The following is a 26748-nucleotide window of genomic DNA, read 5'->3' as shown; positions in this document are numbered from 1 at the left end:
ACTCATCCAACGGATAACCCCCGTCGCAGTAATTCAATTTTCTGGCTACTGCGTGCGTGCGCGCGCACGCGTGTACGTGTTTTTCAGGCTACCGTACACATCGCAAAAGCGCAAATGGCTGCCTCGACTAACAATTGGTTATTGGTAATCAAAACAAAAGGCCTTCCAATCCCGTTCCACGCACTGCGAAAAAAAATTGCGCACAACAGTATGTCAGGAGAACAGAGGAGGCAAGATGATCGAGAAAGGAAAAATTAGCAGCGGCTTAGCTCGGCTATGCCTGGATATACGTAACGTGAGCTAAGGTTCAGCAATCCAATCCAATCCAGTCCAGTCCAGTCACTGCGCCTCGCGCATGCGCAGCACGGCTCTCCAGGAGCCACGCGAAACGGCTATCAAGCGGCCGGCGCAGCGTCAGACTTGGCTACTGCGCAACGGAGGCGCACAGCTGGGCACGCGCCGGCGCCCGCGCGTCTGCCGCGGCTATGACGTCACTCCTCTGGAATGCCCAGACCGGCGAATGTGCAGACCCAATTCTCTACACACCCGTACTCCAACTGGATTAGACTTCCAATACAATCCAATACAATACAATTTAATCCAATCCAAATCCAACCCAATCCGATCCAATCCAATGCTCCTGGCTCTTGCGCAGCACGGCCCTTCAAGGTCCACGCGGAACTGCTCAACCTCGGCCAGTGTAGCTCACGCTACAAAAGAAAGCAAGCTGCGAATGCCACGCGTCAACGCTGCACTCTGAGGCGATGGAAGTCAGCATCACGGGGACCTGTTGTGACATTGTAGACGTGGCTGGGGAACGAAAAGCGTCCGCTCGCTTCCATTGTGTAGCAGAACAGGCTAGCAACGGCTCATCCGCGGGGGCAGCGACGGTGTTCTCTCCCGCTTCCTTCCTTCCTTCCTCACCCGAGTCCCTGTTCATAGAGCGGCGCGTCCGGTTCCCGTATTGCGGAAGCCGGAGCAAGCAAGCCGCTCGGAAAGCGCAGATAGCCGCCGAGGAGAGCGGCGGATGCGACCGCAAAGTCCCCGGGAAACGCGTCATTCCCCCGTGGGGCCATGCGGCGAAGACGCCGCGCAGGGCGAGCAGAGGTGGCCGCGCAGCCACACCGCCGAGATCACTATGCCTCAGACACGCATCAACGCTAACAGCTGCAACCATCAGGCGTCAACTTTGTCGGCAGACACCGAAATACGTCGCTAACGATCTATGGATAAGTACACAAAATTATGTTCAAAGAAAACAAACAAACTGGAATGGCGGGCGGGCCTTCTGGGCTGTGGGGTGTTTCTAACGCGAAAGGCTAGGGACGGAAAAGGGGGAGGGGGATGCGGGGAAGAGAAATGGAGAGCCGAGAGGGATCGTTAATTTACGGCCGGCCCCGGGAAACCCAGGGCTCGGGCCGCTGATTAACAACACGCGGCGCTGACTGCGAGAGGCTTACTCTAAATTGCTTCTGGTACACTGAGTCGCGCTCGGTTGCCCCGGGTCGCACGGGGGGTTAGCTTGCGGTCTCTCGGCAGCGGCGGCGTTACACCGGAGCGAGATAAAAAAAGGCAAAGGTTGTCGCTGCAGGGATGTCCTGTAGCCTGGTTCGCGCGGATCGTGTATGAATACAGGTGTACGTTGCACGGCCTCTAGGTGTTTCTACGTGTCTGGGTTTCGGACGCGTGGACACGTTAACGGGGATTATTTGCTGGGCTTCCTAATGAAGTGTTCACCCGGTTCTGCATGCAGGTTACGTATTCGCTACGCGAATACGTCGCTACTGGCGTTAAACGGAAGAGGACGACGAAGGGCCCCAGGGGGTACACGTTAAGCCTAAATAACACAGAGATGGGCGAGCAGGGACGTAGCCAGAGGGGGGGTTTGGGGGTTAGAACCCCCTCCGAAATTTTTTCCAGGCAGCCCTCGAGCCAGGCTTAATGCCCCTTTCGGCAAATATCCTCCCTTCCGATAACCCATAACCCCCTCCGAAAAAAATTTCTGGCTACGGCCCTGTGGGCGAGCACTGGGTCGATGCCGCGCAGAAATAACTAATGAACTGGCCACCACTCGCCCGCTGCTTCTCAATCGGTCTAAGAAAAAAAAATCATCAAAACACACGTGTCAAAAAAAATGGAGAAAGAGTTCGGGGGACCACCTTCGGAAGGCAGTGGTCAGCTAACTGGAGGATGCTTTGCCGATAACTGTTGAAGGTATTCTTTGGGCACTTTTTTGTATATATATGAATGCGTTCGCGAGCACCTGGTCACTGGTTTTCCCGACAAAGGAAATTAATTAACTCAGAAGCCGTGGGGGCGCACGTGTTTGAAGGTTTTTAAATGATGAGTTGTAGCCTCGAAGGATCAGTTAAGGCTTTTTTTTAAAGTGACTACACGCAAGGCTGTTTGGAAGCACCAGCGGACGACATGCAGCGCTCTCTATGGTGACGCCGCGTCAGTCGAACTTATCCAACCGATACGCGCCGCAAGTGTGAACTATGCATTAGTGTCACCGCATCTGTCGTTATAATAAGTTATCGTTTAGCGTGTTTCCAGATGGTCAGATTCCCTTTTGCTTTCTTTAATACTGGTCACTTTGTGTGCTCTCGTGCTGAACGTTAGCAATCCTAAGTTCGAAGTGTTCCTGGGCTTGAGGTTTTCGTTTTTTTATTTTTTTTTCCTTGTGATCGGCCCACAAGGCGCTGTATTTCAGCGCAAAATTTAATATTTTCTACTTCTAGTTTAGTACAAAACACCTCTCAACTGTCCATTACCTTCAGAAGTATGTTTTCCCATGGTATTTTTTTATTTTACTCTTTTATTCCCCTGTAACAGTGCTGATTTCAAACGCCACTTTTCTAAACTTGAAGGCACTGCTACGTCGTTTTCAAACTACGATGGGCATTAGTACAACGTAAAATCTCCCGTTCACGTGACTATAATTTAAAGTCTTCTCACGTTGTCTCGCAGTGCTAACGTAATTCAAGTGTGGAAACCACCTTTGCAAGCGCACTTTTGGGCGGAGATTCCTTAACATTCTTCCCGGTAAAGCGCCGCGCACCTACGAATACAAGAGAAAAAACACCGACTTGTCTCGTGGAATGAAAAAAACAAACCGGTCTGTCACAACAACAGGTACTGCGCGAAGCGGCCAAGATGAAAAGAAAGGCAGCAAGAAGACAACCCTGCGACAAGGCATCCCGTTGTGTTCCCTTTCCCTTTCCTGCCCGAATCACCCCACACGGAAGATCTCTTCCGCCTCACCGCAGAAGGGAACGATTTTGAGTGCCAACCGAGCCGCTACACTTACGTTGTTCGAGCAGTCCCCGAAACCCGTGCAGACTGGGTTGCGTCTTGAGCGCCTGCTCCTCTTTCCGAATCGCCTCCAGCTCCACGTGAACTTCCCGCATCAGGGCCACTGCCGGTGCACGGGACGGAGAAAGAAGAGGATGGGGAGCAGGGACGGGTAGAGAGAGATGAGAAAAGAGAACGCCGGAAGAGGCAGAGTTCACTCGAACGACGCGGATCGCAGGGCGCACTTTCACGTCATGCGGCGGGCCACGACACACGCGAGCGCACGTTTCGCTGGGGAAGAAATGGGACGAATGACGCCGGCGCAGGCAGGCAGCCGCGGCGTCGGCGGTAGCAGAAAAGCGTCAGGCAGGAACACGGTGCAGAAGAGGATACACGCCCGTATACACACAGCTGACAACAACAGAGAGCAGGCGAGACAAGCAGTAAAGGCGGCGCTCCCCGAAAGAAGCGGCCTTGTTTTACGACCAGCAGACGGCGACATTCCCCATTGCGTCCGCCCCACACCATCTCTTTCTCCGTCGTTTATTTTTTATGCGTGTGCCGAACAGGGCGGCAACGACGTTCATCACACCGCGGAGTGTTGGCCGGCGAGAGATAACGCCCCCGTGTAATGCAGGGAGCTTTCCCGGCTTCTTTCGGCGGCTGGCAGTGACCATAAAAGGGCGAGAATAGAGCCTCCGGCTTCCGTTAATCAACGCCGCAAGTGTGATCGACCCCGCGAGGCGCCGAAAGAGAGCGGCTTCGGGAGACGGGCAACGCGACAAACGTCGGGTAAGAACGAGAGGATTCCCTTGTAACATGAGTATCCCCTCGACTTTTACGCAGCTCAGAGCGGAGGCTTAGTTCTAAGGCGTATTTACCGCCACTTTAGGCGCACTTGTTCGAATGTGGTTTTGATGGGCGATGGCTGGGGTCGGTGAATGTGTTCAAGAAAGGGGGAAATTTTATGAGTCGCCAACCTTCAGGACGACAACTTAAAATCTGAATCACTACGGAATATCGTTAAGAAGCAGGAAAACTTCAAATACGACCTAGCTTTGGTTTTGATGTCATGAATTCTGGAGCGAAAAACCTTTTTTCACCCCAAAAGTAAGCTGGCGATTTCTCGCGACAAAAGTTACTCTGGACGCACTCTTGTGGTTTTAGGTCTTTTTGATCGCCTTGGCTCTTAAATGTACTCCATTTGGTAGTTCCGTTGCCTTGGCAATGTGCGACAACATCCTTCGCTGGAATTTGTATTACTATATTCAAAAGAAAGAACGTGGCGTTGCTACAGCGGTGAAGCACACTGCGCTTTAAAGTGCTCTTTACGGAGATTCGTTTGCGCAATGTCATTTGATTTCATTAGTGTGCGAATTCTTCTTGCCAAATTTACTGATCGAGGGCTTAAATCATTCAATAACGATTGCAATCAGCAGGAAGAAACGCCAAAAAAAAAACAGAAACAATTTCTAGCTGGAATTTCTACGGTATTTCACGTTATTTGGTATCCCCCGTTAGTAAAAAAAAATGAAGAGTATTGAGAAGCAGGCGTTCTACTTCTTCACTCTCTCCTACTTCAGCAGTCACAAACTTCTTTGTTTGTTCAAATCGGCAAGCGATTCACTGATTTGTTCATTTAGACCGACGCGGTAACAGAAATTCTTCCTCAGATATAACCAAGGTTCCGAGTGTTAGCTGTCCTTCGTAGCTGCTTGGCGAGATGAGAGCCTTTACGACAAGCAGTTGATAGCGGCGTAGCACTGCCAAGCGGCAACCGTTCCCGCTCACGTCAACTTTGGAGGCTGTAAAGAGTGGCCGTACAAAAATTAGTCCAGCTGTACTGACTTTACGTCACAAACGCTGATGTTAACAGCGCAGCTGCCTGGCGGTCCCTAATCGCAAGGCTAAGCTTCATAGAACTTCTCAAAGCCAGCATATCGATTCCTGTACGCGCTAATTTCCTTTTGCCGATGTTTCACTGCTTGCGCATTCTACTAAAAACTTTTGTTACTTCTTAACTTGTAACACCGCCACGAGGAGGCGTCGCGAGCGCTTTTCGTTTACGGTGTATTTTCTTTATTTGCTATCGCAAAAATCAAGCAGCCGTGTGTTTTTGGTTAAAAGAACAATAAAAAAAAAACTGTGGTTGATTCCTCTGTCATAGGAATCGGTAGAGCACAAAAGTGAAATGTGCAGCGAAATCTGCCGCGAAAGGAGCATGATTTGCGGGATGGTGGCTGTCTTGTCAATCGGTGTGCTTGGCGAGCGACGTCGTGCTAGCAGGTCTCTTCAACCACTTCGGTCTTGCTCCGTGGGGTATACGGCAGAAGGTCGCGTTGTGACGAGCTCAGCTTGTGGAACGCGAGAGGTAGAATTTCTAGCTTGAACCGTGTGCGCGCGAAGGCGTTCCGCTACCCGCTGGCGTTTCTCGCATCAAATCAGTCGGCGTTCCCGCCATTCGCCCGTCGGCGTAGCTACGACGCAGCTTATGCCAACTGTCAGCGCTGATGATGCACTACTTCGCATGATGCACCACTTCGAAGTAGCATGATGCACTACTTCGCTTCACTTCTCCTAGACAGCAGCACCATCCACGTCAATGAACCTTTTCTGGCGTTTCTCCTGGGTTCGTTTTGCCGGCGTCATTTCCGTGGCGGATATGACGTCATCGAAACCTTGGCGTATCCGGGAATACAACACTTTTGTGTCAATATCACTTATGTGTTGTTGTCATGCCCCCATTATGTCCGATGTTTTCTTTTTTGCTCAACAATGTTGACAAGTAGTAACGTTACCAGCAGATTTCGCAGTTTTGGAAAAATTTTGCTTACATAGGCGCCCCGTTCAAGCGTTCTTTTAACTTGCTGCGTGTGTGCTTGGTGCTTCCTATCCTCCTCGTTAAGATTTGCCCTCTCCACATCACTGCGTCCACGTTACCACATCTCGTCCCACGAAACCTTCCACCAATAACAGCTTCGCTGTGAAAAGTTGTGATGCCTATGGACACCTTCTCGGCTGCCCACAGCAGATCGTTCTCCTCGTTTATACGAGCGTGTGAGAGACAGACGGAGTTATTGGTTGTTTTGGTTAAAGCCACACAAACTACCGTCCTCCCGCACGAAGTAAAACAGACGCCACGCTAGGTTACACTGACGCCACTAACAGATGGCACGTCGTTGTGTGGGTCCAGGATCAGTGGGAGGCAGATTGACGCCGAAAGAAAAGGAATTTCCCGAGGAGGGAACCGGGAAAAGACTGGAGCAGGGAAGGATGCTTTTGGAAGCCATTCGCAATGCTATCCGTCCTCGGAGCACGCGTACCATACTCTTGACCTTCCGGTCATTCCTGTTTCGACACACTGTCGGGAACCGAACACCTTCGCGGCGAAGAATATCCGGCCCATATCCTACTAACAAGTTCCGCAAAAGTCATACGTTACGAAAACTTACCATGGTGGAGGTTTCCAGGGTCACACAAATTTTAGCGCGAAGCTTTTGGCCTCACACTGATGTCGCCTGTAGTCTACCCAAAACGCATTGTAGGAAAGCCAACTTTCTGTGCCGATGGTGATGGTCGTGGGTGAAGCAAAGGAAAATTATATTGCTTCCCGTGGTTGGAATCGAACCTAGGTCCCCCGCGTTACAAAGCCGACGTCTATCCGACTATGCCATTCCCGTACTTTTTTCTTTGTCGGGCACCATTCCGGCATGGCTGAAGCAGTTTGGACTTGGAGAGGGGTGCGCGGACGTGCAACAGCGCAAAGAAAATGCACCTCTCCGTCTAACCACGGCGACGACGGTGACGCACTAGGGAAAGCCATGGAATGCACGTATCAGTAAAGCGTTAGAGAGAACAATCGTAGTGGAGTAAACCGTCCCAAAAGTACTACCTTATTTGTGTGGTAAGGTGGTGTAATGTGGGTCCACTGGGTTCTGCGTTGGTTCGTTTGGTGTTGGACGTGCTTTTGGAAGGCTTCGCGCTCCCCCATCGTCGTCGTTTCGACAGACGGGTAATTTGATTTTACATAGAAGCATAGTGAAGCTATTCTGGCTCACAAAGCTCCTGTATATCAGTCTTTTTTGCTTCACCTCTAGCTTGCAACGCGCCGTAGTGGCGCCCGCGGCATTTGATCTTCTGGGCGTATCGCCCATCTAAAAGCTATGCCTTTGTAACGGTCAAAGATGCACTTTCATTACCCCGAAACGACTTTAAGATACAGCGATATTCAAACAGGAATTGCGTGGCTTTACAGGGAGCGAAGTACATAATGCGAAGACTTCGCCTGAGCGCCAACTTTGTGCGACACTGTGGAAACTTGCGCTCGCGGTCCGTGTAGCAATAGCAGAGAACGCAAAACGTAGCCTGATGCACAAGAAGTCGTCGCTTTGCCTATTTCGGGCTAACGTTTGTACAACTCAAAAGAGCGCTGCGATGTGGCGTTCGCGTTGAGACAGCGGCACGTTAGTCAACAAAGAAGACGTGCCGCTTTGCGCCGGAAACGCCCGCCCGTCGCCAAACAACGCCGCGCCGAGGCAAATTTTCAGTGAATTCTCTGGCAACTCTGTGTTTGTAGACGATATTAACGCTCCCACCGGTGAGCCTCGCGCCTTCTTCGGCGTTGGCTAAATAACAGAGAGCGCTTCTGTTCAAAGGCATTCCCATCGTCTTTGGCCTTTACTTGAACTCTGCTTTCGACGCCGCGCCGGGGAAGCGCGGGTTCTAGAGAGCTCGCTCTCGGCCGCTTTCTTTCACCCACGAGTCCCCGTCGATCCCGGTATGAACTTAGGGATGTCGAGGGTATTTTTCCAGGAGAAAGTAGCGTAATACTTCATAAAATAGTGCATGCTTTTTTTGTGTTAAGATAGCCCTACACTGCAAAATGATTACACCCTTATGGCTGTAAATCAATGTCTATAACAAAGACCTTAATATCCTAGCATAAAGACAAAATAAGACACTATTTAGGGGTTTTATTTTTCATAACACCCCTACACCATAGCAAAGCCACAGGAATACACCTTTTTGAAGGGTGTTTTGTTGCTAATTACGCACTTTCAAGGGGTGTTTTTGTTGTTTTTTATAGGGTGTAAGGGTGTTATTTATAAACAAAAAGGGTACCAATCATTTTACAGTGCACTACTAACTGAAACGCAGAGAGAACAGGAACGCGCGTTTGATAAGCAGTAAGCATAACGCCGGTGTTGAGCACATAGCGGGGTAGATGGCGTTACCCCAGTGCATCGATCACATTTTCAAATCACATGAACTACATGACCGAGCCCACAGGCCCTCAGTGATGTTTAGCCGATGTGCAACAGCCACAATAAATTTTCGAAGCGCACCGATCGCAGATAGTTGCTGTTGTCTTAAGCGGGCCATGAAGACAAAATAAAAGTGTTGTTCATTAGAAAAAAAAAACACTGTTTTGTCGCGGCAACAATGCTCGTAATTTCGTCGCAAACTTCAAAAAAAAAAGCAATGAAGATATTAAGAAAACATGTGAAGCAGTGGCAACTCCACCGCCACTTTCCGGCACTTTTCTATGACGTCACAGAATCTTGTTTGTGCAATTGGCGGCCGTTGACCAAAGTCGCCGCTAAGACACATGACTGGGCAATTGAAGTGGGGTCCCTAGTTCCGTTTGTTCGCATCACTTGAATGCAAACGCGCGGTTAGCACATCGATTAACATGTTTTTAATATTGGCCTACATGACGTCACTCGTGCCCAACACACGTCCCTGTAGCGCGAGATTTGAAATTTTTTCACTACTTCTTCAGTTTCTTTGTTTAAAGAACGTATTTCATGGCTTGAATGGATGTGCTGAAGCCTAGCTCTCAAATTAAACGAACTTGTATTTTCTCTTCATGACCCTTTTAAAGTGTTCACTTAACGATGCACGTGACTATGTGCCCTTTATTATTCACCCTGCATTTTCTCGGGCTCTTCGATTTACGTGCCCAAGATAAGCACGGTGACACTGAACGGGCCACCTAAGTATTCCTGTAAAGTAAGCTCTGTAATCATCATGAAACAAATGGGAGCGAGATTCCATAGTGCGCACAGCGCTGAAGTGGTTTGAGGCGCAGTTGCAAAGGCCCACTACGGTCTGCATGGGGTGGAATCAAAATTTATTCCTTATGAACGGGTATACATAGGGTAGTCCTCTGACGATTCGTACTAGCCAAGACTGGTAGCTAAAGAAGCCCATCCCAATTTAGTTTTAAAGCAAAACTTTCAGCTTCTCACTGATGTCGTCTGTAGTGCACCTAAAATGCACTGCAGGAAAGCCTACTTTCTCTGATGATGATGATGATCGTCGGTGAAGTCAAAGATTTCTCTGTCATAGGAATCGATAAAACACGAAAGTGAAATGTGCAGCGAAATCTGCAGCTGAGCATGATTTGCGGGACAGTGGCTGTCTTGTGGGTGTGCTTGGCGAGCGACGTCCTGCTGGCGGGTCGCTTCTGCAAAGCTGTGCTGGCGTCATTTCCGTGACGGATATGACGTCAGTGAAATCTTGCTGTAACCCGGCATAAAACACTTTAGTGTTAAAATATTAAACCCAAAAACGAACAACCCGAAGTATAACGTACTCTTTAGTACTCAAGGTTGCTTCCCCGCAAGCAGACCCTGTGTGCAGCGATGCACCCTTTACAGGCCACTTGCTACGTTGCACTGGCGTCACTTCCGTGACAGATATGACGTCAGTGAAATCTTTGTGCATCCGGGAATAAAACACTTTCGTGTTAAAAAAAATTAAAACGCTTGCTGTGGTCGGAATCGATCGTGGGTCCCTCGGGTTATGAAGCCATGGGCGCTCCGATTGCGCCCCACCACTCCGGCATGGTCGAAGCAGTTGGGATTTGAAGAGGGGTGCGCGGACGCGAAAATTTAGGAATCGCGAGCCGTACTAATTATCATAAATAAATAGGGTCCGCTCACTTCCGGTTTGGTTCGTTTGGTGTAGGACTTGTGTTTGGAAAGTTTCGCGTTCCCCTATCGTTATGGCTTCGACAGAGGGGTAGTTGATTTATTTTTATTAGAGTATCAGCGAAGTTTTTTTAGGTATTTTTTGCACCTCGCATTTTATATAAACTCCCATGTATTTAATTTCGCGCAATTTACACTCGCGCGGCGTTATTAGCGCGTACAATTCAAATGAGCTTAATTTAAGCGCGTTATGTCTTTCACGTGCGCTGCATTCGATGCACACTTCACGAGATACGGGCAGCCAGGCCATTGAGACGAGCAGCTAAAGAAGAACAAAAAGTACTTGAGATGGCACTGAACTATTATAAATGCGAAACTGCGGCGTAAAACCGCAGATCTGTGCTTATTTACAATTACATGCGTACTTGGGCTGTGCTGCGGTGTTAGGTGTCCATTTGTCGATCGCATCCGTAAAACAAACTCCCCAATTACAAAGCTCGCTACAACAGTTTTCACCCATGCAGCCCCATTAAGTGCACCTTTACAATGCACCGCTATCACGGAAGCAAGAATATATAGGAGGCGAAACGGCCCATTGCGGCAAGCGCGGGCGAGCGACCAGATAATGTCACAACAAAAACCAAGGCGGGGTGCCAAGCTTCGTAGGTGCCACGGCGAAGGAGAAGAGGTTAGCGGCACCTGATGGACGAACTGATAGCGGCCGCAATTCATTCCGTGGCTGCGCAGTGCAATGACGGTCGCGGTGGCCGCGCAGTTTCTTCACCCGCGGCAGATGCCGCTAGCATAACGTCTGACGAGCACTCGTGGCATTTCTGGCCGCGCTAGGAAGCTTCGTTTCCTCTCCTACCTTATTCTTGCTCCGTGACCGCTACTCTGTATGTCTTGTATTGCTGTATGGCCATCCTGAATTACTCCTGTTCAGCCGATATCCTTTATACCTTGTTCCCAACTCCTATTCTGTATAGCCCCCGTCCTGTAACACTCCCATGTTTCATAACCTTACATGCTTAAAGGCTTTTAAATGAGGTATCACTCCACACAGGCGCCTTGGAACCGAATGCTTACGGAGCTTACATCGTCCCGCGTGTCCATATTATTTTAAATATGAAAACAGCTAGTAAGTCCCTGCAATGCCAATGCTTCTTTGGACTACATTGCCATGCGTTTCCGAGGCGTCCGAGTCCTGCTAAATCATTCACGGCTCTAAAAACAGCTTTTCTATTTGAGCAAACTGGCAGCCCGCGACTGTCTTGCTCCAACTGCGATTCGCAAGCTAGAAAAGCTTATTCGTTTTTGCTTAGTACCATTCCTTCTGCAATAAAGGAACGCCGTATCTTCGTTTTTTGCTAGGTTGTAATGTGCACGAGGCATAGTTGCACATAGTTCGCGAAACGCCCGCTGCTGCCTCGCACACAAACTGTAGTAGCCAGCCGTAGCCCCTTATTAGTTCCACGTCACTGCTCCATTTCTTTTGTCAGGGTATCTTACACGAGAGAAAACAGCAGACTCTACTCTTTTAATCAAAATGTATAACGCAGGCACTTCCACTTGGGACTACCGCGTTTACGGAGACGGATAGGAAAGAATACGTGAAGTCATACTGCTGTGAGAAATTCCTAGTACGAAAATTTCACAAGAAGTCACCTTGTAATAAAATATCTCCCAACGGAGAAGCAAATATGAGCTGATTAAGTTGCCGAAAGGAAATTCCATTTCGGATAAAAATACGTGGTTATCATGTACTGAAATATAACAATTTCAAAAATACGTGAATATATTTTCCTATGGCAACAAAATGACGCTGGGAAACAAATTCACGAAGACAATTTTCAAAGATACAGAAAAGAACACACAAAGTAATCTTGCTGAGAAAATAATCCTAATACAAAAATAGATACGCGCAGTTATCTAGATATAAAAAATAATATTGCCAAACAAACGATACGTCAAGTTGCTTCGCTGTAGGATAGAATAAGTCCCGTAAAAAGACACGCAAGGAATTTGTGTGTGTGTAAAATAACCTAGCTTCCAAGCAGTTTTTTTTTTTTTCGGGTGAAACAATGAGCAAAGTTACTGTGGCAAAAAGCTTCCTAAGGAAAAGAGTACAAAGCTTCCTAGGGAACAGAGTAAAAAGCTTCTTAGGGAAAATAGTAAAAAAGCTACCTAGGGAAAAGAGTAAAAAACTACCTAGGAAAAAGAGTACCTGAAATTATCCTTCCATGAAAAGGAACCTGGCGACCGAAAATATACAACGGTCATTTTCCTTGTGCCTATCAAACCATTCATGAACCTCACATGTTGAGGGCAGGACTAATGTAAAGAACATTTTGGAGTATGTTGTTTTCGGAGAGAAAGCATTACGAACAAGGGCCAACAGCCAAAAAAAAAAGATCTCTCTGTGTTTAACGAGCTCTAAAAACGCCAACCGAAAAAAATATTCTCGTGCTTTCGTGGTTACTTCTCATTTCGGCAACATAAAGTCCCTGCAGAATCACCAATGCCTTCAAAAGCTAGCAGGCGGTGGAACAAAAAGTAAAATGCAGCGCACGAAGCGAGTTCGAGGCAAAGAATACTGGGACAAGGGAAACGCAAATATAAAGTGGGGGGCCCACTTAACCTGGTTATGCAAGCGCTTAAGCGAAGCGAACAATCCCCGGAGGGAGAATAATTCTCCTCTCGCGCACGCCGTTAGGGAGGCGCCCGCGAACCGGCGCAGGCCGGCAGTACCACCATTTCAAGCTGTCGTCCGCACGGACCGCTCGCTAATCGAGTTACGACCGTGCACCGAGGAGACGCGCGCGGTTCCGGCCACAACGGCGGTGCAGTACGCAGACAGGTGCGCATATTGACATTTGCCCGTGCACGGGATGTAACTGTTTCTTAAGGTTGGATGACTTCTGGCGCATATATATATATATATATATATATACTTGAGAAAATGGTAGACGCACGATTAAAAACAAAAACAGTGGTTTACTGACGTTTCGACTGCGGGACCAGTCTTTGAGATGAAGACTGGTCCCGCAGTCGAAACGTCAGTAAACCACTGTTTTTGTTTTTAATCGTGCGTCTACCATTTTCTCAAGTATTTTTTCTGGCTCCTCGAGAAGTTTTCTTTTACTGCTTATATATATATATATATATATATATATATATATATATGTGTATATATATATATATATATATATATATATATATATATATATATATATATATCACGAGGCTGGCGTCCTCTATTTGAGTTTGACAGCTGCCGGAAGCGCTGGGCTCTTATCCATGTGGAACATCTGTGCGTGCAAGCAAGCACTGGGGGCTTCAACACGTTCCTTGTCCTGAGCACCCCGTGTGGGAACATGAAACATATTAACTACGGCATATAATAGATTCCAGTCTCCATAGACAGATTCGCAAATGGGACCGACGACGCTACCGTTCCACAAGAGGTCAAAGAGTTCGCCAATTCGCCGGTGTCCGTGAATTTGCGACCCTCCACCGAACCTTAGTCGGACCTGTCGAGAGTTTTCGAGTACTGCTATATACGCGAAGTCATCTCGAAGGCCGACAATCTATGCGATATTGCATTAACTGACCCGTCCAGCCCACAGCGTTGTGTTCAGCCCGTGCAGTGACGCGATAATGTAAAGCCAACCATAATTACAACACGTGTTTTTTCCCCTAAATTAAGTTCAAGCTGTCTCAAGACTGAAAATAGCAGTAATTTTAAAGATATTCGAACAGACCACACGCGGGCGAGCAATACTATCCACAGGAATCTTCTGAAATGCTGCGCAATTCCGCGAGTTGTTGATCATTTGAAGAGCGTAATCTGGCTGCAAATCGGCTCCAATGTCCTTTAGGTATTAAGCGTAACAGTTTTTTTCTCGCGCTGTTTACGTCACTGCGCCATTACAGTTGCAGTAAGAGAGGCAGACGGAACGAAACCGAAAAACAGTGACTACGACCCTGCTTGGTAGCTGCCGCGCGCGTGTGAAGCGACGGACAGCGAAACCACGGGCGTACGTCCACAATAATAATAGCAAGGGCACGAGTGCGCGCCCTGACAAGTGGACTTGGATAACCCGAAACGCCCGATACCCCAACGGGAAACGAAAATGAATCAAACAGCCGACCCCCAAGCGAGAAACCAACATACTGTCAAGCGAGACTTCAACCACCTTATCTGTGGGCGGTGGCGATTTCATTATAAGAAGGTGCCGAATCGTTGATTCGGTGTGAGGGAAGACGCCAGCGCGCTTTAGCGCTCACCGACCGCAGCCGAATCGTTTCCGTTTTAAGACAGCTAGCTCGCGAGCATCGCTTGCAGATGCGAACTTTTTTTTCTTCGACGCATCTGTCTAGCGTCTCACTTATTTTCAATCTATTCTACTGTCGACAAAATCAGTGACACCAAAAAAGGCATTCGCCTCTCCCACGAAAAAAAAAAGCAAAACAAAAGAGTAGGGGAGGGTACGCACAATCATATGCGTGGTGACGTGCGAATGCGCCAAAAATGCAGACAAAAAAAAAAGTGATGCGGACGAGAGAGAGAGCGAACCAAAAATGGCGGCGATGCAAAGAGAGCTCGCGGCGTGCGCGTGCGTGGAAGATGCAGGTGATGACTATAGCGACGACAGACTCACGCACCTTTCTCCTTGCTCTCCCTGTATCGGTAGACGGGAGCTACGCGCGAGACAGAAAGGCATCGAATTAGTGTTCGCCTCCTCTCCCTGCCTTCAAACCGTTGAACGTGATTTGCATGCAAGAATGACCAGAAGCACCCCCGTTGTTCTTTTTTTTAATGTTCCAGCAGTTCTTCACATGGCGGTTGGGCACGATCCCAAGCGAAAAATATCATAACGACTTCGTTTCAAAAATACCGCAAAAACACTCGGCAAAAACTCCTTCTCTCTCTCTCTCTTTCTCAGGGGTTCCAGCTATACCTGAACCCCCTGCCGCGTTTAATTTCGAGCCAGAAACGAAGCTCCCAGACTAAACGGGCAAATTACTTACAGTGAACGTTGCTCAAAAAGAGTCCATAGACACAGTTGTGAGAGAAAACGACTTGTCTCTCGTTCAGCACACATTCCGGGAAAAAAACAAAGGGCAAAATAATATATATATATATATATATATATATATATATATATATATATATATATATATATATATATATATATATATATATATATATATATATATATATATATAGCACAGAAAATAAGGGTTGGCAGTGAAGAAAACCTCGGAAAGCAAAGGGCAAATGGGAGGTTGTGGTAAGTCATTGAAACAGATAAAGAATTTGGAAAGAAAGTAAGAAAGCGGAGAAAAAATGCCCGCCAGGTGGGATCCGAACCCACGACCTCCAGAACTCCAAAATACCGGTCTGGTGCGATAACCACTACGCTACCGGCGGGGCGATTTCCGCCCCCCCCCCTCCCCGCTTTCTGGGGTATTTATGTCAATGTAATTTTTTCCTGTGCTTGGGGGTGGTAGCCAGAGCCATGTCAATGTAATTTTTTCCTGTGCTTGGGGGTGGTAGCCAGAGCCACTCTGACTTCTCGGGGTGAAGGGGACCTTCTTTTTAATCCCCGCCCTGTGACTCGAGTGTCTACGACATGTCGAGAGTGGTCAGCCAGCGTTAAACCCTCTTAAGCTCCCTATGGTAACAAGACTGCCAGAACAGAGGCCCTCGCTATGCATGTAGCGAATCAGAATAGGAAATGAGGGGCTCGTGGAAATAACACAGAAAATAAGGTTTGGCAGTCAAGAAAACCTCGGAAAGCAAAGGGGAGGTTATGGTAGGTCATTGAAACAGATAAAGAATTTGGAAAGAAAGAAAGAAAGCGGGGATTAAAAAGAAGGTCCCCTTCACCCCGAGAAGTCAGAGTGGCGCTGGCTACCACCCCCAAGCACAAGAAAACATTACATTGACATAAATACCTCAGAAAGCGGGAGGGGGGGGGGGAGGGGGGGGGAATCGCCTTGCCGGTAGCGTAGTGGTTATCGCACCAGACCGGTATTCTGGAGGTCGTGGGTTCGGATCCCACCTGGCGGGCATTTTTTCTCCGCTTACTTTCTTTCTTTCTTTCCATATTCTTGATCTGTTTCAATGACCTACCACAACCTCCCCTTTGCTTTCCGAGGTTTTCTTGACTGCCAACCCTTATTTTCTATTTTCTGTGTTATTTCTACGACCCCCTCATTTCCTATTGTGATTCGCTATATATATATATATATATATATATATATATATATATATATATATATATATATATATATATATATATATATATATATATATATATATATATATATATATATATATATATATATATATATATATATATATATATATATAGGGGGGCTGGAAGGGGTTGCAGAAATACGGAAGAGAGGAGAGAGGAAAAGAAAAACTCAAAAGACAGACAGTCATGTAATGCGCGTAATGGCACCAACGTCGTTACCAGAGCGCCGGCCGGAGACAAGGACCAACACACCACCCACCCGTCAAAAAAGCTCCCTCACACTATCATCCCAGTACAATAACTTACAACATTCCAGTTATTTTGTTAACAGTACGTTAGAATGTAAAAATAAAGTTCACTGACGTGTTACCGAAACGAGCTGATAATGAACAAGCAAAAAGTAAACCAGTCCGGACGGGCAGGAACCAATTCACGGGCTTCCATCTTCAGCTAGGGGGCGTTTTTTTTTTTTTTCGTGCGCACACGCGATGTTCTGGCGCCGGTAATGACGCTGCGTGCGGCCCTCCGGGCCCTTCCATTTATGTGTGAGCACAAAGTACGGGGATGAATGCACGGTCTACGTGCCTGGCGCGTGTCCCTGAGCGAGGCCCGCCTCCCGTGCGCGCCCGGAACAACACTTCCGGTAGCTTCCTCCGCTGAAGGTGTCGATAATTTCGGGCTTCCGTGACGTGTCACAGTAAACTGCTCCCTCGCACTGCCGATTGCTTTGCCCCACTCCGCAGCGCTTGAGCCTTGCGCATTGTTAGTACCAGCGCAACACGGGCCCCTCTTTTCATGCGAACTGACTTCTCGGGCGCGTTCGACGCGTTTGCTAAACGGGACGCCGTCCATTGTAATGAGGACTTGCAAGTTGCCCTCTAGCACGCCAGGCTATGTCAGATGTGCTTGTCACGCTAATCGCTACCGGCAATCTGTTTCGGTAGATGGGGGGAAACGCAGTGCGCTATCTTTTTTCTCTCAGCCCAAGAACAGAAGAATGCCGACGAGTCAAATTAGGTGCACGAGGAAAGTTTGGGTGTCCAGAGGGTTTAAATACCTATGTCCAAATATTTTCACAGCGTAATTTGTTTAAAATTATAGCACAGAACTTGCGGGTCCTCTTTAGTTATTGGTTTTAGTTTATTTGTGCCACGACGGCTTCGGACTAATTTCAAACATTTCGATTGCTCTCTGAGAACTGCGACAGTCGCATACCACTTAGCACGGAAATTGAAAAGCCGTGCTCTAAGTAGGCGGAATCGGTAAATGCCAAAGTGGGGATAAGGACAAATTGTAGTATGAAAGTATAAGCTTCCTAGATAGTTCTTCGTGAGCATTGTGAAGAGTCAGTTGAGCATTGGATAAATGGCGAACGAAGCTGCCGTTTTAAGGCCAGTCAAATGGGCAGTTTCAATAACAACTGACTCGATTGCTCTTAAATTTTTCGGTTGAAAATTAACCGTGAGGAATCCCATGATGACTAGCTTATTGAACATTGATCTACCCCTTTCACATGATCTTACACGGATCTTACTTCTTGCCACCTCAGATTTTCATGCCCGACCTTGTTGCAAGCTTTGTAATTATTCTCACTTTTACTCCTTTTAGCTCACCCTACTCCCTAATTCCTTCTTGTCTTCTCCTTAGAATTCATTAGCTCCCAGCTACTGACAGATATAAGAATGGTGTACGGCAGCGGTGCCCAGGCGGGTCATGACATCATCCCGCAGTGGCGTCGTAGTCGCTGCGGCACTGTCGGCAACGAAAGACCCACCGCGGTGGCTCAGTGGCTAAGGCGTTGTGCTGCTGCGCACGAGGATGCAAGTTCGCAGCAGCGGCCCCGGCGGCCGCTTTTCTGATGGAGGCGAAAAGCAAAAACGCCCTTGTGTACGAGATTTCGGCGCACGTTAAAGATCCCCAGGTGGTCAAAATTAAACCGGAGCCTCCCCTGCGTTGTGTCGGCGCGACCCTACAATCATTCAGTCAAGTACAGAGTGTTGCAGAGAGGGCCTCTGCAACACCTTCGATAAACGCTTTCACTCTTTCCTTCGCGTCTGGAAGCACTGCGAAAGCTTTATTTATCGCCAGCACGGAGCGGCCCAGCGTGATTGGCTCGTTGCACCAGATAAGCCTTCCGTTTCTTTTTTGCTTCTTCGGCTTTCTTTAAGTGGCTATTGAGTGCGTTTACTGCTGAAACAGAAAGAAAACCGGCCAATACTCGCTACACCGCTGTAATGACGTAACTCCAGCGCTCGGAGAGCGCCAAGATCGGGAAAGAGAGAAAAATCTTTTGGGCAAGTTTCCAAGTTATCTGGTGGGCATTGAGCAGCAATTTTTGGCTGAGTTACTTCTCGAACCGCTTACCTAAGTATTGTATGTGTTGAATGACTGCGTTCCGCAAGCATTTAGGATTTCAAAAAAAGTTGAAAAGAAGAAACTGTTGCAGGGGTTCTTTTAAGGAATATCTCGTTGTGCACCTGCTTGTCTCGACCTGGTCTCAGTTCCTGCATCGTACGGAACGGCTCAGGGGAACGTGCTTTTTCGGCACCTAAAACTTTACAAGTTCAACCTCCAGCGCTTCTAGTGAATTTTGCTTCGCGAATTTTGTTCCCATCTTTTTCCGACAGCTTCCCAAGACTGCCCTTTACTGATATTTAGTCGTTCGCTTACCTAAGTACCCTTGCTTCTTCGTCGGAGAACAAGGAGCCCATTACAGAAACTGCTTCCCAATTGGCATAAATTTAATCTATGCACTTAGCTCGTTAGCGAAACTACGGCCGCCCTCTCCTTGATCCTTTGATCATTTCGCCCTTCTGAGAATATAACACAATGTACATCAAAAATGACGTAAATTATTATCGTTCTTAATCCCTTCACCCGCGCCATACGCACGAGCATTTCAAACCGGAATACCTGAAAGTTCGAACGGAAAACAAAAAAAGAAGTGGTAAGGCGTCCCAGCAGGGTCACGTAAAATACCAAAAATTGTCGGTCTCAAGCTCATACAGACTAACAAAAAAGCGGAACAAAATAAAAAAAATAATGGGAAGGGCGCGGGAATCGCTCGAAGCTATCATATTGCTCTTTATTCTATCATTGCCCATTTGCAGGAAAGATCAACAAATCCTAGCCCCTCAACAACGATCTACGCACCAGCAAGCAAAGCCTACCGACGGACGCATCACCCACCGCTCAAAGTAGGGAGGACTCCCCGAGCGAAAGCAACGCCCCTAGCGGCGGGGGCAGCAAACGGCTCGAGAAGGACAACTACATCTCGCTCAAGAGGACGGGAACGCACACACGCACGCAGGCAGGCCAAGCATCTCTTATCGCATCCAATCACTCGTGGACGGAAAGAAAAACCCGCGATACTCAGTCGGAGTGGCATCGCGGAGAAGCTCTCGCGAAAAAGAAGCTTCGTCTTACGCGGCCTTCTGCAAGCCTCGAGACCCTCTGCCGTGTCCCCCCTTTTCCCCAACCTCATCCCCGGAGGTTTCCTTCTTCCATCGCAGTGCGACCGCTTTTCAGCGCCCTGACCACGCCTTTTCCCTTTTAGCTGCCGCGTCGGGCGGCTAAGCACGCACGAAGGAAGAACGAAGAACCAAACGAGGGAAAATAAAGGGCAAGAAAAAATAAACAGAATATGGGTACAAAACGGGAAACGTAAGAGGGAGCAGCCGAAGGGCAAAACGTTAAAGAGAAAGAAACGTATCCACAGACGACTCGGCCGAGATCGTGAGGAGGATATGTTCGATTTCCAGGCCCACTTTTTGCGCCCACCGCGGCCTATCTCGCGCCCCCTCGCGGTGGAAGACTGGCGCCCTAGATCATCTGTCCGCGCGTGTCTCCTCCGTTTTCTTCTTTCCTCTACCCGATTTCTTCGCCATTCGTTTCTTGGTTTTACTTTTTCTCGTTCCGTCTGTATCACTTCGTCCGGCACTTACTCCCCCTCACCCTCCCTGCCCCGCTCATCTTTCTATATCCTTTGTTGTCCGCTGTTTAGCCTGCGGCCAGGGCTCTCAGACTGTTTCGTCTCGCTTGCCGCAGGCTCAGATATCAGTCGTGCGGGGGACCCACACACACGCCGAGGGGAAACGAAGGGGCAGGGCGGGAATCGAAGCGGCGTTAAACTCTCAAAGCGTGACGTTAATGGTCGGACGAGTCGGTGCTCTCAATCCGAGGCGGCTGCGGATTCTCGGACTCAGAACTGGCCGTACTTTGTCTTTGGGCGTGCTTTTTTAATGAAGCGGGTCATTTTTCAGCCGGATGTCCCGTTACCGCTCCGTATACGTCTTTACGTACCAGCGCTACTTGGACACGCCGTGCCCGGATGCGGTGCACTGGGCTTGAGGTCAACGAAAATCTGGTTTTTATGAACCCCGTTCTGCGAATCCGGAGCTTTCTTCTCCGGAAATCCTGAACGCTCTGTTCGTGACGAATTAATGGCTTGGAACACGGAACAGCCAAATCGTTGTTCCAGGAAAATCGGTTCGCTAATAAGGCGATGCGGGATCGATACACGAAATACGTGACGTCATAGTTTGTGTATTTGCTTAGTTGTCTATGAAACCTCAATTATCCCTGAATGCGGATTTATGTTAGGAGAGAGAGAAAGATAGATAGATAGATAGATAGATAGATAGATAGATAGATAGATAGAGAGAGAGAGAGAGAGAGAGAGAGAGAGAGAGAGAGAGATAACGTTCTTTAATGAAGTCTGGTGATGTTAGCCGGGCTAAAATGTCTAACTTGCTACGCCAGTAGATGACGTGATGAATATGATGTTCAAGAACTTGATGCGCACAGAAACAGCGAGTTATTCACAGCGACTGGTCTAGAACTATGTGTTGCAGGTACTCTCTCAGAGATTTTGTAGCCAGTAAAGTACGTTTGGGACAAGCCCATGGTCCCAAAACGTACTTTAGCTACATGTGCACGGAAAGCGGCAGTCCCAAAGCCACTGCGAGGGACACTCTTTGAGCACTGAATCGAGCACATTCACAGATCAGGTGCTGCAGGGTTTCTTGCACATCACAGTGTGGGCAGAGTGGCGACGTAGCTCGTTTCATCTTCAACAGGAAGTTGCGCGTGTATGCGACATTCAATCGCATGCGATGTAGAATTGCCTCTACCCGCTTGGAGAGTCCTGGGGCGGTATTCTCGAGTTTTGTCCCTTTTGCGTCCCTTTCAAAAGTGTCCCTTTTGGCGAGCCCTGATTGGCTAAAAGTAAACTACCGGAAGTGACGTAACGCAAGCGCGGCAAAACTATTGTCGACGCCCATTGCTTAACCGGAAGTACATCACGATGAAAGGGACTCAAAAGGGACGTTTTCAAAAGGGACAGTTACGAGAATACGACCCCTTGTGGCATTTTGAATTTGCAGTTGGGATCGATGGAAGATAGCGGCGCGTAATGATGTGAGTTAGTTGTCCGTTAATACAGCGTGGTCTAGTTCCTTTGAAATCGTTTTTAAAGTGTTTCGAAAGTGTCTTTTAAAGCTGCATGAACTTTGAGCTTTAGTCGCACAAATTTTTGCAAATGCACCTCAGAACGATAGAAAAACGCTTGTATCTATCTTAGCCTCTTCCCAAGTAGGCATGCGTTGTGTGCGACCCACTCACCCGAAATTGTGTTGACCTCGTAAGATCTGCTGAGAATTCTGCTACTCAGTTCGTGACTCAGAATTACGAGTTCCCCAGTGGTATCACTTCGCAAAAGGAATCTATCATTGTGACGTATCCGTTTCCGCGTTAATTTTACACGCGACACTTATATTCAGCTTGCAGCTGTAAGCAGGGACTTATACTTACAACAGACAACCTATCCATCTACATGCCGTCACCGCTAGTTTAGGATAAAAGAAGTAGCTACGCGTCCCTCTTCTTTTATTCTATCCGCCACTCTGTCGAGAGTCTTCCTGCGCAAATAAAAACTCCAGCTCTCGCTTTTTTTTCTTTCTTTTTTTTGATGTACCACCAAACATTTCAATCGTTTTTCCGCACCCCGCCATGGGTATTATGGACGAGGAACGGTTCCTGGAAGTTCTAACCGAGCACTTGCACAAGTAGTAGAACTATGTGTTTCTAAACCCCTTTAAAAAACGTTGCAGTTATATGCCCTGTTATATGCCTGCTGTTTTTGCATTCCCCGCTGATTTTGCATTCCTTATCGGATGACGTCACAACCAACAACTGTGGTGTTTGTGCTTGTTCTTGTCTAGTCATTTTATACTTGTCTAGTCACTTTCCGCTTGCAAATTTCCCCCTTACCGCAGCATTTTCGACTGAAGCTATTTATGCACAGATCAATCAATCTGTGTCCATCCGTCCATCCGTCTGCTCGTCTGCTCGTCTGTCCGTCATTCTGACTGTCTGTCTGCCCGTCAATTTGTCTGCCTGTCCGTCCGTCCGTCCGTCCGTCTGTCGAATTACGCGCCCATCCACCTTCTTTCTGTGCTTTGCAGCAACCCCGGCGCCCATAGCAACAGCGCGGTTGCTAGGCGATTGCCTCCAGAAAGTTCCGGACGTTCCTCGAAGTGACGTCACGCCACACCCACTGCACATCTCTTTCGTTCGCCTATCGCCATTTCACTCTCCGCGTGACCTAGTTTCACCTCCCGCCTAGCTGATCACCTGTTCCGACGCCACTGGAGGACAACGGCGCCCGTGCTGCATGCCCCGAAAACAGCGGGAGAGTATAACCCTAAAGCAAACAACGCCAGCCCGTTGCTGACGAGCGCAAGCCTCGTGTATTGAAAGGCATTGGCCCAAACCACCCGATAATCCCGGCTCAAAACAAGTGATCGGCGACAGAGCACGGGACAGTGCGCGGCTTGATTGCGTGGGGAGGCTGCCCGAAGCCGGGCTCTTCCATTAACCCCGATCTTTCTGAGCCAGCGGCGGCGATTCCGCAGCGTAAGCGATTCATTGTTCCATGCCTGTACAAGGGCGGGAAAAACAATCTCGGCCGCTTTCTCCCCCTGATCCCCATCGACCAACGCTTTTCTCCGCCCGTTTGAACGGGAGTATCACACCAGCCTCGGCAAACACGGCCGGAACGGAAAAATCAATACCGCCCCGACGGCACGACCAAAATTTAGAGGCGATTCAAAGGCTTTGCACGCGAAAGTGACACTTCAATATCGGAACTTGGTCGCGCAAGAACGAAATAAAAATGACTCTGGAGAAGTCAGATGCCCGGGTGCATTGCGAGCGAGCTGAATAGGCGAGGTATTCCGGAGTTGATAAACGGGAACGTCATTTCCACCGTATTTTTTTTTATTGCGCAACCATTAAATAGCCTATTGGGCGTGAAACTCGGCGTTGGCGTTAGGCATCGGCGTCTGGGACATTAAGGCGGTTCCTAGGCCACGTGTCTTTGAACCGTTCCCTAGCGCGAGTCGTTCCGTAGCACGTGCTTCAAGGGGCCATGCAGACAAAATACAAGTTTGTTTTATCCGAAATATCTCGTTTTTAATAGTGCCCCCAGCGCTTGTCCGGCAGCAAACCATGCCGTATTGACTCAGAAATTAATTAATTTAAGGTAAAGGTTTGATTCTCCTACCACATTTTGTGTTTTCGTAACGTCTGCCATGACGTCATGAGGGCGGGTATTCAAACGAATTTCCAGTGCCTCATTAGGTTCTGCAGCCTTGCTTAACGTCCGTCCTCCCAGATGGCGCGGACCATTGTAAGCCATTGTTTTGTTTTTGACTGTATTTGCACCTGGCTTGTATTTGTTACGGTAGAAAATAATCGTTTCATGAAACATGGGGTATGCTCGACAAACAGGGTCACGGAAGACAACGTTGCTTACTCCAATCGGCCAGTGTCGTGTATGACAACTCCAAAGCGGCGGACTGCTGCGCAGCTAAAACAAGCATAGTGCACCCAGTACCAACAGCAGTGCGCATTGGTACTTCTACGTTTACGTGTATTTTCGTAACTTTCATAGTTTACCCCACCATGCTTACTGCTGTAAAGTGAATACGCATTATATTTAAACGCAAACAGACCGTTAGGTAAGCTGATAAGCCGTGCCTAATTTGCGTTTGCTTTTGCCGGCCTCAGCCAATCGCGCAGCTGGGCATGTGACATCATAGGTTCTGTTGCGTGATATTAGCTAGTGGGTCACATGGTCATTTCCTTTTTTCCTAATTGTATAGCTTATTTGAGCGAAGTGTGCGTTAAAAGTGGGGTCAGTATGATTCTAACGAGGCAATATTTCGAATTCCCCAAACTTGTGTTTTGCCTGCGTGGTCCCTTTAAACTTGGCAGTATAGGGGAGTGGCCCCCCACGTCAGTTCGCCGCAGGTGAAGTAACGGAGCGGATGAATGCATCCAAGCGAGCAAATATACCGGCAGCGAAATGCCCCATCGCCCTCTTACATAGCGGCAGAACCGAGCAGCGGTGCAACGCGTAGGAGACAGATCAAAGCTATTCGAGGGCGTGAAGGCGGAAACGGATCGTGAAGCAAATCGTTTACAGCGGCAACCGGACGAAGCCCCTCGAGAGCGCAGGCGGACGCAAAACGCTTCATGCGTTCACTTCGACATCAACGTTTTCTCATTCGGAACACTTCAAAAGTACTTAGGCACCAGGCACCCCCCCCCCCCCCTTCCCCAGTTTTTTTTAGCAAACAGACAATTTCTTTCCCCGGGCATTTTGTAGATATTTTAACTGCTTTATTTGTGTTTTGTGCCGTACCCAGACCTGACACTCTTTAGGTTTTATTTGTAGTTTTCGAGCGAAAAATGCAGCTTCCAGCCACGCAATCTAGTGTGGGCAACGGGTTATCTCGCTTATAGCTTCAAAAACGCGATGATATGGCTGAACGTGAACCTTTTTCTTGTATCAATGTTAGGATTGACTGCAAATAAGCATCAGCAATGACTCCTATGTCTGGAATATTCACCGTCACAAGCGTCTGAGTGATGCCCCTACACTACGGGCCACAGTTCATCTGCAAGAGCTCAGACTGCGCAGTTCGAATGAATACCGCATTTACTCGATTCTAAGAACCCCATTTTTTCAAAGTACGCGACGATGCCCAAAGTGAGGGTGCCTGGTGCCTAGAGGGTGCCTAAGGGAGGGGTGCTTAGATTCGAAAAACCTAAATTACCTCCCCGCCCCCCACAACTTTTTTTTCGCGGCCATATCTCGACGAGACGGCCGCAAGGATTAATGTTTTATTTTACCAATATTCAACCGAAAAATAGGTACAGCCAGTGAGCCCACCGCTTTCGTATAATACCCAGTTACCTTCACTACCATTTCAGTCCCTTGTACCGCTAGGGCCACCGCTTCCAGTATCCCCCAGCAGGTCGTCTTCTGTTCTGTTGAAGTGGTTTGTAATTGAAAGCTTCATAAATGACTTGGCCACAACGTCAACCCGAGCCCGCTTCCACGTGTTGAAATCCACCTTGCGATGGTTGCGAAGGGGGGGTGCTTAGATTCGCATGCAAACCTTTCTTTTCCAAATTTCCCCCCGAAAGTAGGAGAGGGAACTTAGAATCAGGGGGTGCTTGGAATAGAGTAAATACGGTATATTGTTACGATTGTAAGCTACGGCTGGGTGAATGGTTATTTAACCTTCCGTTGATTACGATTGATTACGATTGCGACTTTCTTTAAAAACTAGCAAATAAACGTTCCAAAAGTTTATCAGTTCAAGCCATGTTACTCACATGAATCAAGCGTACCCTCTAAATTTATGGGTCATCTTGCCTGAAATAGGTCACGTGTAAACTCACGACGGGTTTTTATAGATAGCGACCTAACCAAGCTCAGCCATTTCAGTGCTCATATTCTGCTTTTACTTGTGTTATTGTGTTTAGTGCTCTTCAACGCAGCTATGTTGGTTGGTGCTGCATTTGGTCCTCATTTTCGTCCGCTATTCATTCGTCGGCTCTGCACTTTCTGGGTCGGCAACCGTTTTTGCATTCTGTTAGCTCAACAGCACCAGGCGCCCCACCTCTTAAAATTGCATCGGTCGTTCTGCCTGAGTGTGAAGCCTGTCAGTCAAGGTCTAAGAGCAACGAAAATGTCGCGCGAACAAGAAAAGGGCGTTGTTATTTAAGCAAGTCGCAAGGGCGTCGGACATGCTACTGTAAAATAATTTACACCTTTAAGGGCGTAAATGAGTGTTATAACACCCTTACACCCAGCAAGAAACAAAGAAAAACACCTCTCGAAGGTGTTTGACTGTTCATAACACCCTTACACCGCAGCAAGAACACAAGATACATTATTT

At 48.1% G+C, this 26748-nt stretch overlaps 1 protein-coding gene across 10 annotated transcripts in view; it reads right to left on the bottom strand.

Annotated features, from left to right (window-relative positions):
* Positions 1-26748, bottom strand: part of Sif (guanine nucleotide exchange factor still life) — a 309147-nt gene that overhangs the window by 125800 nt on the left and 156599 nt on the right. For 7 of the 10 annotated variants that reach the window (XM_077684357.1, XM_077684363.1, XM_077684364.1 and 4 more), the window contains exons 10-11: positions 14895-14930; positions 3311-3418 (exon numbers count right to left, since the gene is read on the bottom strand). In XM_077684357.1, coding sequence (XP_077540483.1) covers positions 3311-3418; positions 14895-14930 — 144 coding nt within the window. The remainder of the gene's footprint in view (positions 1-3310; positions 3419-14894; positions 14931-26748) is intronic. The other 3 variants (XM_077684362.1, XM_077684366.1, XM_077684365.1) reach the window with 1 other exon arrangement.

This window comes from Haemaphysalis longicornis, unplaced genomic scaffold (assembly GCF_048455015.1).
Source record: "Haemaphysalis longicornis isolate Haplotype H1 unplaced genomic scaffold, Haemaphysalis longicornis Haplotype H1 scaffold_9, whole genome shotgun sequence".
Lineage (NCBI taxonomy): Eukaryota > Metazoa > Arthropoda > Arachnida > Ixodida > Ixodidae > Haemaphysalis > Haemaphysalis longicornis.
This window is presented reverse-complemented; position numbering and strand designations above follow the sequence as displayed.